This window comes from Sitophilus oryzae, unplaced genomic scaffold (assembly GCF_002938485.1).
Source record: "Sitophilus oryzae breed Bouriz unplaced genomic scaffold, Soryzae_2.0 scaffold_926_pilon_pilon, whole genome shotgun sequence".
Classification (NCBI taxonomy): Eukaryota; Metazoa; Arthropoda; class Insecta; order Coleoptera; family Curculionidae; genus Sitophilus; species Sitophilus oryzae.
Genome location: NW_022147557.1, coordinates 1,335,761 through 1,351,550, shown reverse-complemented (window position 1 = coordinate 1,351,550; position 15,790 = coordinate 1,335,761). Strand labels below are relative to the sequence as shown.

Below are 15,790 nucleotides of genomic sequence, written 5' to 3'. Positions count from 1 at the left end.
CAAATAATTTGGCTACATACTGCTTAAAAAATCATCAAAATCGGCCCATTAAAACAAAATATATTATATTTTAAAATACATCAAAGTTTTAAGGTGCCCATTTTTCGTCCGGTGAATGTATTTCAAAAACTATACATTTTAGTCATATACTTTTCTAATGAAACAAACCTTTATTTTTTTACTAGAATCCAAAAATCAATTAATATATAGGGTGTTCCATTACGAAAAATATAACTTTGATGTGTAACATTTTTTTGGGACACCCTGTAGAACTCTACATAATTTTAGAAAATATTTTAAATTGACTTACATAAGCTCATAAAATTTCACTTCAATACAAACTTTTGTTCTCCTTGCAAAAACCGCGTCGTATATGTCGCGCCACCCTGTGTAATTCGATTTCAATCAAAATTTCAATGATTAGAATATAAGCAGAATAGGTATAGCTTATGCATTAGATTTATTTACTTCAATAAATTTACTTAGAAAAAGAATTAAAAAAATCAAAAAATTAAGAATTTACTAAAATTACTAAAATAAAAAATTAAAAGCAACGAAAAAAAAATGGGTAAACATTTTAGTGTATTTTATCTATAAAACACAATACAGAAGGTTTCACAGTAATACATTCACAGTAATTGAATTCCGAGGTAAAAGTCTCTGGGCACTCCACAATGTAAATTTTTAACATTTAACTTACCGATGTTTTTTGAATAACTTATTTGAAAAAACCAACAAATTCCAAATAAAATGTTACTTTTACCGGTCATCTTAAAATTAATATCACCTAAAACCCGTTATCAATTATTAAAAAAGAAAACAATAACAAAAAACTTTTCTCTCTTAATCTTACTAGGTATGTCAAATAATCATTTTTCTTAAACATCTACTGGCGACCGTTAATAAACCACTTAAACAGACTTATTAAATTTTCGCTTAAAAATAATCTGCACAGCTGTCTCGTTCGCTTATGCACTAGTTTATCAAAGGTCAGAGTTTTATTATGTAGAGGGGTCAGATTCATTAAAAATTAATTGCTCATCAAATAAAGAGTACTTTATTAATAGTGTTATTTAATTACTTTTGTAATATTTCTAAGATTGTTGTTATCGTTTGTTATATTGTCAGTATATTTCTAAAACTGCCTCTTATCATACTATTATGTCAAACACGATCAATAAAACAAAGACATTATAATTTCACATTAAAATAGTTCAAATTCTCTAATAGTGGAGTGCCCAGAGACATTTACCTCGGAATTCAATTACTGTGAATGTATTAATGTAAAACCTTTTGTATTGTGTTTTATAGATAAAATACTAAAATGTTTACCCATTTTTTTTCGTTGCTTTTAATTTTCTATTTTAGCAGTTTTAGTAAATTCTTAATTATTTCCTTCTTAATTTTTTGATTTTTTAATTATTTTTCTAAGTAAATTTATTGAAATAAATAAATCTAATGCATAAGCTATATCTATTCTGCTTATAATCTAATCATTAAAATTTTTATTGAAATCGAATTATACCGGGTGGCGCGTCATATATACGACGCGGTTTTTGCAAGGAGAATAAAAGTTTGTATTGAAGTGAATTTCTGTGAGCTTATGTAAGTCAATTTAAAGCATTTTCTAAAATTATGTAGAGTTCTACAGGGTGTCCCAAAAAAAGTTACACATCAATTTTTTTTTGTAATGGAACACCCTATATATTAATTGATTTTTGAATTCTAGTAAAAAAATAAAGGTTTGTTTCATTAGAAAAGTATACAACTAAAATGTATAGTTTTTGAAATACATTCAACGGCACGAAAAATGGGCACCTTAAAAGTTTGATGTATTTTAAAGGTTAATATATTTTGATTTAATGGGCCGATTTTGACGATTTTTTAAGCAGTGTGTAGCCAAATTATTTGACTTTTTAGTATCTTTTTCTAAATTAAAAATGAAACTTCCCATGTGTTAATTATATGAGGGAAAACAAAATGTTGATATTTTGGTGAAAGTTTGAAATACCCCGTGGAATATGTTAAAACAGCAAGAACTTTAAGAATCACTTTATCATCTAGATACATCCGTTCTCGATGGTTTGTTTTTTGGTTTATTTAATTAGTTTTATTTTTGTTGGAAATATTCCGTTTCGAAGAAGACAATAACATTTTTCGCAATTTTTACATTAACCATGCCTTTGCTTTTGCGCCTAGTCATCACATCTAGTAAGTTCTGGTCCCGAAGCGGGCCTTCTTGACATAAGATTTGCTTCATAGAATTTTCTCCTTATAGTCCGTTAGTTAATATGCACGTTCCTTAGGAGACGTCGTTGTGACAGAGAAATAATATTTTAGTAAAATTTGCTCACGAAATTATTGCACAGGGTGTTTTAAAGTTAAGGTAAAAAATAATAATTCAATATAATTTTTATTATAAAGCTCAATCTAAATTTTAAAAAATAATGAGTTTACGAATTAGTAAGTTAGTATATTCATTAGAAAACAGTTGCTCGTGGCGATTTTTACCAAGAGAAAAAAATCACGGAAATGTATATTTTTTCACTCAGTAGTTTTATAAAGGTGCTGACAAAAAGTTATTACTCTTCAAACAGTGAAAAAATATGTAGGTGGCGCCCTCTACAAGTAGGAGTCATATTGACATCAAGATCAAATTTCTCATGCCAAAAAATCCCGGACACCAATATTTACCGAAATATTGAGAAATTATTCGGAAAAAAATCGAAATGAAAATCAAGATTCTACACCCTGTATCTCCAAAACTAAGCATTATAATAATTTATACGAACATTTTACTTATATTTATATGCAGATTATGCTGTCAAAGTTTCCGGAATATAATTCGGACCACCCTGTATATTTTTTCCAGTTTAATTTAGAGTAGTGATGTAGACAAGAAGGTATATTACTTGAATGAAACTCATTTATTTACTTAAATTTGTACTTACACATTATATTATCTAGCTTATAATGATAGCCTTAACACATTTTTACATCTAAATTATTCGTATGGTACCCTACGTAATAAATTTAATTCGAATAAATAAACCATTCTATTTTAAGTACAATATTAATAATTAATAGTAATAATTTGAGCATTAAATTAATTCGTACAGCTAACGGAATAAAACTCTAACAAACTACAACTACTAGTCGAATAGGTATTATTTGTAATTTTACGGAAACAATTTACAAAATATTTGGCATGGTACAATGGGAGCACATCAAGTTGGGGTACTATGACAAACTTCTTCCTTGTACTACCGGACATCCTAGAAAAAATAGTAAAATATTTATTAAAAAAACATATTTTTTGAGGGTCTATAATAACTAGTGATGGGGAAAAACCGATTAATTCGAATAATCGAGTACTCGAGTTCCAAGCGATTGCAATAATCGAGCGATCGCTTGAGCGAAATATCGCTCGTATATACAGTTTTTCGATCGTCGCTTGTTGTAAGTACTCGTTAACGCCAAGCGCCAAGCAGTAAGTTGCGTGCGCAGGGCACATATTCTTTCGGTGATGAATGGCGAATAGCAAGCGATTCGCTTGATCATGATAATTTTTTTTTCGCAAAATTTTCATGTATCTTTTTTGGTTTTTAAAAAGCGCAAACTTTACTAATGTTTATCCAGCTTTTCAATTAATATTCGGTCTTGTTAACTTTCTGGATACATTGTAGATATACACACATGGCCAAAATTATTGCATATAACGATATTTTTATTTTATTTTGGACCTAATATGATTCTTTTTATATTTTTGGACAGATTGGCTTACTACACGAGTAACTAATATAAAATTAAAAATCTAAGTGCAACTAGGCTGTTATTATAATTTTATTTCATAATGAGTGAAAATCAACAAAAACAAATATCATTTTAAAATTGAAATAAATAAAAAAATATTGAAAATAATGAAAATAATTTTAATTATTTCTCACAACTAATAGTCTGTATTGCCTCCTCCAGCCTCAATGCAAGCTGTGAGACGACCGACATGATATGCTCTCAATTAAGTTGTCCAGAAGATGTTGAGGAATGGCTTCCCATGTTTCGCGCGCAGAAATTTTCAATTTATTTAAGGTACGGGGGTGGATCATTCCTTTTGGCAATATGGCGTTTTAGCATGTCCCAAGCATGCTCGCTCACATTCATATCTGGAGACATCAGTGGCCACCACAGTTTTCTTATACCCTCTTCCTCACAAAATTCGCGAACCGCTAAAGTGCGATGGGGAGGAGCATTATCGTCCATGTAAAAAAATTCATCCCCCACTGCCCCTCGAAATAGACGCACAATAGGCTCTAAAACGTCTCTAAGATATGAAGAGATATGTCATTGTGCCATCAATAAAAACAAGAGGAGTTCGAGCTCCGTGGATTATACCTGCCCATACCATAATGCTTCCCCCTTGAAACGGGACACGGGGTTGAGTTGCATTCAAGTGTAATCGTCTTCCAGATGATCTTTAGACCAAAGTTCGTCGCGAGTCTGACACTAGACCTATTCTTGTTTCATCACTAAACATGACGAAATTCCAATTAGGTCCATTTGCTCTCATCTTCTCACCCCATTGTAGTCGCGTAATTTTGTGGTGTAAATTAAGCTTCGGAACACGTACAGGCCCCCTTAAATGTAATCCTCTGTCATGTAGTCTTCTTGCTAGGCTATGTTCTTTCTTGAAACATTTACTCCTTCAAGGCAAGCTAAAATCTGATTTTCATGCATCCGTTATCCGACGATACGATGATACGATATTAATTTTACTGGTTGAATTTAAAGACTTTGATTGGTTAACCAATCGAAGCATTTCAATTCAACCTATTAAAAATGAGTTAAGCTTGATTTTCATGCATCCGTTATCCGACGATACGATGATACGATATTAATTTTACTGGTTGAATTTAAAGACTTTGATTGGTTAACCAATCGAAGCCTTTCAATTCAACCTATAAAGTTAATATCGTATCATCGTATCGTCTGACAACGGATGCATGAAAATCAAGCTTAACTCATTTTTAATAGCAGTACTAGAAAGCAGGGGATTGCGTCGTGCAATTAGGGATATTTGACGGTCTTGCACATCTGCAAATTTGCATTTAGTTGCAAACTGAACGATAAACACTGTTTACCATATCCATTTTAACAAAAAAATGTTTATTACAGATTACCAAAGCTATGTATAAAAAAAGATTCTTTAAATTCCTTTCCGTATATTTTTAAACGATATATGCAATAATTTTGGCCATGTATGTATTACTATGCATAACAACTATTGTCTAACTCTAAATTAAAATCGAAATGTTGAATTTTAGATTTTTTTCGAATATCTTCGGAAATACTAGGAATTTTAAATGCTACTAAACAACATATTATTAAGCACATCAATACACAACTTTGCCATAATTTAACATATCTCCATAGTGTTCGAGATCCCAGAAGAGGTCGCATTTGAGTGACCATGTATGTTATCATGATTTATATTTAAAGGACTTGAGTTATTAAGAAAAAAATAATGAACTTACGACAAACTGAACAATGACTTTCATCGGTACCATCTCCACAACCATCCCTTCCAGAACAAGCAATCGCACTGGATCTGCACCTTCCATTGCCACACCTTAACGGACAATATCCTCTTATTTTCCTCCTTGCTCTACCTCGACATATGTGAGCGGGTTCATCGCTACCATCACTAGAATTGTCAACATTTAACTTTAATATATTACCGTTAACATTTTTGAACAAATACGTCAAAATACTTCAATTAATTGATTAATATAATTTATAAATATTTATGATATGGTGAACGCTCCAAAAACCTAGAAGCTCTCTTGTTACATTTTCTCCTCTAAGTAGATCTTGTAAAAAACGCGTATGTCATGCCTAATGCAATAGAATTGTTGAATTAGGAATGGCATATGCCAGTCAAAAGCTTGAGTTTCACGCATCCGTTATCCGACGATGCTATGATATTAATTTTATTGGTTGAATTTAAAGACTTCGGTTGGTTAGAGAATCAAGCAATTTTTATATTTATTGCATTTTCATGCCTCCGTTCATCGGCAATACGATTTGCTTGTGATTGGTGTCATTTTTCATTTCCATAACGATTTCGTTGTTTTACCTATAGTCTAAGAGCTAGCAACGTTTTTGAGAGAGAATTTTAAAAGAGCTGGTTCTTTAATATATCTTTTGCTATGCTCTCCTGAGTAGAGTGCGGACCCTCTGGCTGCCGCTGGCCTTTGCATTCACTACTCCGCGTCATATGTTTCAACATTCAACATATTATGTTTACTACTGCGCATCACAAATTCGCCCTGTATTTTAGGAACTAAAGAGGCTAGGACCAGTGGCGGACTAAGCCTATCGGGGGCCCGGGGCGGCGAAGCTAAATGTGGCCCCCGGTCTGTTCAGATAATGATATACTTCTAATGCACATTTGTGTGAAAATTGAATGACGTATGTATGTATAATGGTTGACAAAATTGAATTATTTATACAGGGTTTCCATTTGAAAAAAAAATATTTATGATAATTTTTTAATCGCTCAATTCCATCACAGCTACCGCCATTATTATATGACATTTGAACAATTTAATTTTTGAAATAGATAGCCACATGTCTTTTCTTTATGTCACAGTGGCTGTGATAATCACTAAATTTGACTTTTAGGCTGTACAAATTTTTTTGACAGGTAGTTTTTTTCTTCCAAAAATTTTAAATATTTTTTTCTCAAAAATGGTTAATGTTAGAGTGTTTAACATCAATATTCATAGAATTTTACAGAGAACTTAAGTATGTAATAAAAAATAGGGGGTATCCATTTAAAATAAGAAAGTTGCTGAGAAATTCCGGTATTTCCGGAAGTGCCGCCATGTTGAAAATATTTTTAATCGATAGATCTTGCAGTAAAACAATGATGTGTGCAAAAAATCGTTCTAGATATTGTGGTTCTCTAAAAAGTTCTAATGCACGCTCAGTCTGGGACACTCTGTATACTGTAATAACTATATTGTCCTGGCCCCAGGAGTATTAAGGGCCCCAGCCCTAAAAAGGCTGCAGAAAAACGATAACAACAATTTTTTGAAGCTTATAATAATATTTTTAAATCGAAAAACGAATGCAATTTGATGTAATAAAAGAAGTAAGTGCAAAAGTAAAGTGTTTTGACGTATTGTGGTGAATTAGTGTTTTATTTTGCTGTTGTAACACCAAAGGTTCCAATCCCAACTGTAATAAATTAGAGGTATCAAAATATTGAACATAATTTTGCTAACGAGCCATAAGCTACCATTCACGGGCCATGGAGTATTAGATCGGAAAATCCCCGAGCGGAATGTTCGCATGTATTTAATGGCAACTTATGATGACAAAGTGATGAAAATACCGGTTCCACATAACATGAGCCGCGTTACTTTCGCTACCGTTCCAGAAAAACACCGCGACAAAATATCGCGATTTTGTAACTCCTCCAAGATCCGAGGGGCCCCTTCGTTGTCTCAGGCCCGTGGCCCCCGTTAAACTAAAGATTCCACTGCTCATCATCGGCAAAGAAGCTAGAATACAAGTTATGCCGTGCATTGGTTGTAATTTAAAATGTTTATTCATTATTCAGTAAAAATAAACAATGAAACCATTGAAAAATAACTTAAAAGCTAAAATAAATAAATTCAGTCTCAAAATTTATAAAAAATAATAATTACTCGATATTTTAAACAAAGAAAATTATCTCTTTATTTAATTCCCTAAACAAAAAATGCCATTGACAATTACTGGGGCCTGATAATTGATAATTAAGTAAATATCCGCTTCCATTTATACTGTTTATAGTTGGCGTATACGTATGGTTTGCATACTCCACCTACAAACTGCTTCATAACTACTATTGGCGTTGTTTGCCAGTTGAATAAAATATTACTTATTAAGATTCGGAGGCCCCCTAAAAGACGGGGCCCGGGGCGGACCGCCCCTTCCGCCCCCCCCTAGTCCGCAACTGGCTAGGACAAACATAAGTATATCATACCTATGTAGTTTCATAAAACAGTAGCAAAGTTATGTGAAAATCACACATGTTTGTATCTCTACTCATAAAGTAGAAAGCCCATAAAACACACGAAAATGGGACACCCTGTACTGATGTAATGCATAGTAGTGAACCGCAGTAGCCAGACGGCCCGCACTTTGGTCAGGAGAGCATAGCAAAAGATATATTAAAGAACCAGCGCTTTTAAAATTCTCGTTTTCCCGACGTTGCTAGTTCTTGTACTATCATATTTTTATTAAGGTTAGATTGGATTTGACAAAAAAGTGTAAAAACGTCCGTTATCGTACGATCTTTCCCCGTTGACGGGCTGGAGTAAAAAATTTACGGATGAAAAGTGGCGCGAAAACGAACGAAAGTGGCGCGTGACCAATCAGAACTCCGTCGTACCATCGAATCAACGGATAACGAATGCATGAAAATCAAGCTTAAAGCTTGATTTTCATGCATCCGTTGTCCGACGATACGTTGATAGGATAATAATTTTATTAGTAAAATTTAAAGACTTTGATTAGTTAGAAAATAACGAAGTTTTTAAATTTATCGCATTTTCATGCCTCCGTTTATCGGATATACGTTGGTGTTATTTTATATTTTCGTTTCCATAACGATTTTGCTATTTTACCTATATTTTTATTAAGGTTAGATTAAGTTTGTCAAAAAAGTGTCAAAACGTCCGTTATCGCATGAACGGGTCCGTTGACGGGCTGAAGTAAACGGATGAAAAGTGGCGCGAAAACGCTATGACCAATCAGAGCTCCGTCGTACCACCGCATCAACGGATAACGGATGCATTCAAGCTTAAGATGTAAGTCTAATTATGCCAGGATTAAAAAAATCTAGCTATTTCTACTTCTGATACTTTGAGTTCCCTAATCCAGACATATCGACGGCAGAATCGGGCAAAATGGTGTAAAATTAACTTGTCTATGATCATAATATTAGTTATGCTTTTACAATGATTTAAAGTAGGCAAAAACAATTGACATTTAATAACTTTCAATAAATATTACCTGCAACCGATGATGGCGTTACAGAATTCGTATTCTGGCAGACATTTTCCGTCGGCACATTGGAATGTGTCTGGTGGGCATTTACTTCTACCAAAGACTTGGCAGTTTTCTTCATCTTCACCTAAATAGAAAAATGCATTTAATAATTGGCAAATAAGTAAATGGTGAGTCTTAAATTAGTGTCAATATTTTCAGGTCAGGTAGATCTCGATAAATGAAACATAATTTCTCTTTGCCGTTTTTCAAATAAGTCTAAAATAACCGAGTAATTCTACTTTGAAAATTAAAAAAAAATATATATTTTTTGCTTAAATTTTTATAAGCACCGGATCTTTTCTGGGTTTCCTTTCTTGTAAATTTAATCTACTACCTAAGTTCCTACATCATCAAGAAATTATGTTTTTAACTAAAAACTAAAAAAATCCGAAAAAAATAATCATAATCGTGTTACTGTGGTCGAAATATATTATCACTAAAAATTTTGCACTTATTTAAGACCCTCCCTGTATAGAACATTCCATTTAAGTATCTAACTTGGCATCATCTACCTCTGGTATGAAGTACCTACTAAAATTTTAGAAATATTTTAGACAAAATGGCCTCAATGAAAAACAGTCCGAATTATGTCCGAAATTTTCAAACTTTTTCTTATCCTAGTCTTTGCAATATCAATCGAAACGGTTCAAAAAGCAAAGTAAATTTACATTTTCTAAAATAAATTTATGAAAGTAAATAATAGTTATTTTTATACAAGACGATAAAATGGTATTTCATCGTCGACCAAAAACGAGCGATGAAATCGCGAGTGAATTAATTTCGGGAGACGATAATGCAATTTTATCGTCGTGTATAAAACAATATTTTTTTCTATAGCGAGTTACGTTGTAAAAAATATTCAGAAATTATTATTTCAAGCAATTTATTACGAGTGGAACAAATATTGTGCTGGGTTGGCGTTGGTTTCTACGTAATTTGACAAATAAATAAAGCTGTCTCTTTAGGTGTCAGTTTTGAGTCAATATTTTTTAATTCTCTTTCGTGTCGATTGCTGATTGAATTGGAGCCAGAAATGGCTCAAAACGAAATAAGTAAATTACCAACAGATATTCATCCTAACTACTTCCATTTAAATCCCGAATAACTTATGAAAAGGAATACAAAAATTTTCAAAAACGGAAGCAATTAAGTGCGAGAAGAAATAAAGTTTTTAACCTATCCTCGCTTTTAAAGTATCATTTAATCTACTCTTGCGGTTAAAGTACTATTTTATCAACTATTTTTGATAGATATAAGGCAATTTTAACTATTGCTATGGAAAAAACTGTACGTTTGAAATAATGTTTGAAATTCATACATCGATGAGTATTGGAGATATTGAAAATAAAAATTGCGAATTAATTAATTATAATTTAACTGTGAATTACCTAAATGACAATCGTTAACGCCATCGCATCTACTTGCTTTGGAAACACATTTTCCCGATTCTCTGCATCTGAATGATTCGTTAGGACATTTGCTGGGATTGCAGTCTTCGTCGGATCCATCTGAACAGTCTTTTCTACCATCGCAAACGAAGAACCAACTTATGCATGTTCCGGTACTTCGACACTAAAACAACAAAAGACCAAACACATTACTAATTAGAACATAGAAACAAAAGTAATCTAAGTAAGGCATACATTATGTACCATAGTACCAAGAAATACGTCGGACTTCGCTAGATTATTCAGATTGCTGTCATTTATACAGAAACTATATTGAAAAATTGGTCAAGTGCGAGACGCACTCGCGCACGAAGGGTTTCGTAACATTCATTATCTATACAACATTAGACACTATATTATTATAAACTTTTTTTCCGATTAAGCTGAAATATTTTGAATGCGCGTATAAGTAATTTAAAAAAAAATGAAGAAACACATTACTAAAAAATGTATTAATCGATTATAAATATGTAAAAAGTAAAAATAAATAATATGTACAAATATGTAAAAATTAAAAAAAAACGATTAAAAAAATGTCGCCTTACTAGGATTCGAACCTGCCTTACTACGGCTCCAACGTCATAGCAGCGTAAAGTCCTAACGCTTTAAACCACGCGGCCACCGAGGACTTAAAATATTCTATGTAAAATTCTTACTTAAAAGCTAATGTTTAGTGAAAGTACTTTTTTATTTATAAACATTTATTTAATTCTGTTTTTAGTATTTGTTCTTATAGCGGCAACATATATACATTATCTATATAAAAATTTCAACTGTGTAGCTATAACGGTTCATAAGATAGACCTTTGTGACAGACGGACGGACAGCGAAATCTTAGTAATAGGGTTCTCGTTTTTATCCTTTGGGTACGGAACCCTAAAAATGGTACCTATGTTAAAAAATCATGTAGATAAGTCTTTTGTCGACATTTTAAATTCAATTTTGCAACACAGTTGTTTGTTATAATAATTAAAGATAAAATTGACATTACTCACAAATTTTGAATTCAAATTTTGAAGTATAAAGCTTAATTCAGAACGACGCAATTAGTGGAATAAATTAGTGGTTTTTGTTTCAATTAGTGTAGAAGTTTGTTCCTTTTAATTTCAATGTAAGCATTCAGAACGTTAAAATTTGTGGTAGGAATTTTCAATTAGTGAAAAAAATAAAGCTTCATTCAGAATCTCGCAATTAGTGGAATAATTTAGAGGTTTCAATAGCTTAGAAGTTTTTTCCTTTGTAGAAAAACTACAAAAAACTATTTGCAGTGGCGAAATACTCATATATGATTTTTGTGGAGGGTTTTTTCCTTTAGTTTCAATGTAAGTATTTCGAACGACTAAATTAGTGTTAGGGCACAAACATAGTCAGGCATCTCGATGCGATGCTCGCCAAGATGCTGGCCGCGCTGCTCTCCAGGATGGTAGCCGCGATGCATCCTACGCGCACTCTTTTAAAACGGCGAATAGGTGCGCGTAGGCATACTGAAGCATTTACCATCGCCGTTTTGTTAAACACCAGTTTATATAAAGTAGTTATTAATTAATTAATTAGTATACGCCCTTGTTGCATTTCAGTTGATTTCAACAAATTCCGACCCCAGCGCTACAACGGCAAAAATCAGATATTACCCCTACCTATTTCACGTCGCCGTCATGTTGATCGCATAGAATGATATTGAAATCGTGGTTTGGTTATAATATTTAAGTATTTTAGTTTTTTGCTAGTGCAGTTATTGAGACAAAAAAGAGATAAAACACTCAGGTTTGTGTGATGTAAAGCCGGCCGCATTTTGAACGCGTTTTCGAATGATCTCGACCTTCCTAGTACAATGGAAGCGCGCATACTGGGTGCGAATTGGTCGTACGTAAACGCACGCGTAGTTCCGACATCTTTGAACGGATTTTTGAACGTTTTCGTGCGTTGAACCGTTGAAAAAAATGGATGTAGGTAATTATATAATGGTAATTAATGTAATTTTTAACACAAATTTAGGTAATTCGTACCCTTAGTGTATAGAATGGGATATGAAAGTTTGCTGTACGAAAACATTTTACTATAACCATGGTATAAGGAAACTAGCAATTAAAATTTAAAGGATCATTAAATAAGTCTTCCATATGATGAAATTCGCCGATTTCATTTCTTTTTAGATATATTTCACGAACCCATTCTCTTCTACGATAGCGACGACATCGCCGCAATCTCCATAGAAGAGAATTATCTTGAAGATACAGATTCATTGCGCTCCAAAGAGGACTCCACGAGTGCGATATTTATAACAATGTCACCGAAACACTGCTGTTTGACGGAGGAAAGCGTTTTTGGTGTGCGCACTCAATTCGTACGACCACTATCGATACGGTTCATACAATAAAAATTCGCATCTAAAGTGTGGCCGGCCTAACGCTGTTTCGGGTAATAAAAAATAAATGAAAAAGAACTCGAACTAGGCGTCGTGCTATGTTGTGACAATTTCAAATATTAATAAAATTGCCAAAAAAATATTAAAGCGTAAAGGAGAGCGTACTTAGGGCGTTGTTGGGTGCAATTACATACATTCAATAACTCAACTTTCCCGGATATTCAACTCTCCTGAAACAAAATTTTATAGCTTCATAGTTTCTCACAAGGATTTGATGAAAAGCAAAAATGGATTCAAGCATTTCGACGAAACAAGTGAGTAAACCAAGTGCTCGTTACATCATCAAAAAATTGGCGCCGGGAGGCACGTATAGCCGCCCATACTAAAATATGTTAATATCTCGAAAACTGCGACTTTGACTGATTTTGATGTTATTTCAAATTTTGTTGCAAATATTATTCCTAATCTTAATTTGAAAACCGCGTTTCGCTAGCTACTGTAATTTTGGAGTTACGATTTTTTTTTTAATTTTTAACTCCCTCCCATACTCCCTTACCAACCCCCCACCCCCACCAAGAACTAATGGCCAGATTCTCGGGTGCCACAGTATTTTTGTGCCAAATTTGGTTAAAATCGGTTTAGCGGTTTTTGAGTTATCGTGTTACAGACGGACAGACGGACAGACAGACAGACAGACAGACACCATGAAAATATTTTGTATTTAGTTCATTTATGACCCAAATAACTCATTTTGGTATGGCCGGCTAAAAATTAAAAAGCCATATACTATGAGAGGATAAAATATAATTTGCAATATTAATGGTATACTTTTTTTTAATCAACTAGCGATTAAAGTACTTGCTATAACTCTGTATATAGGTGTTCCATTTAAAAAAAAATATTCACGATCCACTCACACTTTTTTGAGCCACCCTTTAGAAGTTCAAATATTTTCCTCAAATACATCCTAATACATACTTTATGTCTGGACTACAAAATTCTTAAGTTTTTTATTATAGGAGCTGCAGATGCCCGACGCACTATTGCCGGACCCTGTAGAATCAAGGTGATTACATTGTTGGTGATAAATTAAATACTAGTATTGTGAAGATTTTATTCCACCCGACTCTAGTTCGACATATGCTCAACGAATTGTGATCCTAAACCGACCAATCAAATGAAAAGTTTCAGGCATCCGCGTCCGCTTGTCGCAAAAAAACAAAAATTTTGTTTCCAAGGAAGCATCGCGCTGAACATATAGGTGCGTGGCGAGGTGCGAGGCTCCAGTATGTTTTGACGCATAAATTTGTACATGTTTACAAACTTTTAATTTTTCCACTAATTATACTTCAAAATTTGCGAGGAATGTTATTTTGGCCTTTTATTATCATCCGTCAAGAGAAAATATGGATAGAAATCAAAAGTTTATTATTTTATAAGCTAAATAATAGGCTTTCTCTATGGATACAACTGATTACCGTAAGCTGTTGCTAGGATATTCTATTAATTTTAATTGTGTTTTAGACATTGTGAATGATCGTAAACTAAACATTATAAAGTGTAATTGAAAGCACTAATTTATTCCACTAATTGCGACGTTCTGAATGAAGCTTAATTCGAGGAAAAATTTGTTAAATTTTTCTACTAATTGGAAGTTACTACTACTAATTTTGACATTGCTTAAGGAGGGTCCACATTTAGTTAACAAGCTACATATCACATGTTAAAAAACCTGGAACCGTCCACATTATAGTTTTCATAATCATGAATCGTTTTGGTGAGAAAGAGGTTCAGCTCACAGCAGCGGCGTGCGTAATTATTTTTGAACAAAGAGAAAGAAAGTCGAGAAAAAAAGCGATTTTGAGTTCGCCAGAGCCTACCAGCAAGATCTAGATATAGTTGAACTCAATTAGCTTATTTTTTCAATACTTGCCTCGGCTGTTTCTCGTGGTGTGTTTCTGTCTTTTAAAAATATTAATAACTTAAAAGCAAACCATTTTGAATTATCCACTTCATCTAAACCATAACCTGGTTTGCATTTCTTTTGTTTCCTCTAAAACTGGCCTATTAGATAATGCATTTTTTTCTCAACATTTTCTCTTTCCAAATACATACTGTGAAATGAAGATCCCTATCATTTTATATGAAAAATTATATGGGGAATGTCATCGATCGTGATGTCCAAGCCAACTGGACGGGAGGCCGACTGGACGCAGTTTTTCTTAGATCATAGGGTATTATTGACCAGTAAATAAACAAACCAATATCAGCTCACCACACTAAGATTCTGTCGCGCACGTCCCTGAAAATATGAGCGGCTAAACTAGAAATTTAGCAAGTGTGGACGCGTTGTTTCATGTTATGGTGCGTTTAGACTTGAGCACGCACGCACTGATCCTCCGCGAATGCTCAAGTGTAAACGGCTGTGCGCGCACGCTCACTCTGAATCTGTCGGTGCGCGAGCAGCCGCGAACGTGAGCCGTCTGGTGTCGGTCTTTGGTCCGTGCTCAAAGGGATTTTATGTGTGCGCGAACGCTCAATTTGGACCGGCAATTTGTTTTGTCTGCATTCGTGCGTGCGTGTGTAATTTTTTTTCGTTTTCTTTATTACAATTATGGATCAATGAATCTTCGTTATTATTAATTGAAAAATATGAAAAGTTGCCTATATTATGGGATGTTAAACATTCTTTGTATTATTAAAAAATCAAAAAAAATATATCGCATGGCAAAACCTTGAAAATAAAATTAATATTGAATATGTCGATATTAATGAAATTGCTATTCTAAAATTTGTATCTTTTGTTCGTAATTTTTGGGTGTTATTAAATTTTGCAAATATTCAAAGTCAGGCCTGGTCATTCTTGTAAAGTTTTTGA

The 15,790-nt window shown here is 33.2% G+C and overlaps 2 protein-coding genes across 4 annotated transcripts in view; both read right to left on the bottom strand.

Moving 5' to 3' along the window:
• LOC115890793 overlaps positions 1-985 on the bottom strand; it is a 43,130-nt gene extending 42,145 nt beyond the window's left edge. Inside the window, exons 1-2 of one of the 3 annotated variants that reach the window (XM_030911132.1) lie at positions 854-985; positions 701-787 (exon numbers count right to left, since the gene is read on the bottom strand). In XM_030911132.1, the coding sequence (XP_030766992.1) occupies positions 701-770 (70 nt within the window). In that variant the 5' untranslated portion in view covers positions 771-787; positions 854-985. Of the gene's footprint in view, positions 1-700; positions 802-853 lie in introns of all 3 variants that reach the window. The other 2 variants (XM_030911133.1, XM_030911131.1) reach the window with 2 other exon arrangements.
• Positions 986-2,954: 1,969 nt separating this feature from the next.
• LOC115890792 overlaps positions 2,955-15,790 on the bottom strand; it is a 211,859-nt gene continuing 199,023 nt past the window's right edge. The window contains exons 8-11 of the mRNA XM_030911130.1: positions 10,488-10,671; positions 9,064-9,184; positions 5,532-5,701; positions 2,955-3,275 (exon numbers count right to left, since the gene is read on the bottom strand). Of these exons, the coding sequence (XP_030766990.1) occupies positions 3,241-3,275; positions 5,532-5,701; positions 9,064-9,184; positions 10,488-10,671 (510 nt within the window). The 3' untranslated portion in view covers positions 2,955-3,240. The remainder of the gene's footprint in view (positions 3,276-5,531; positions 5,702-9,063; positions 9,185-10,487; positions 10,672-15,790) is intronic.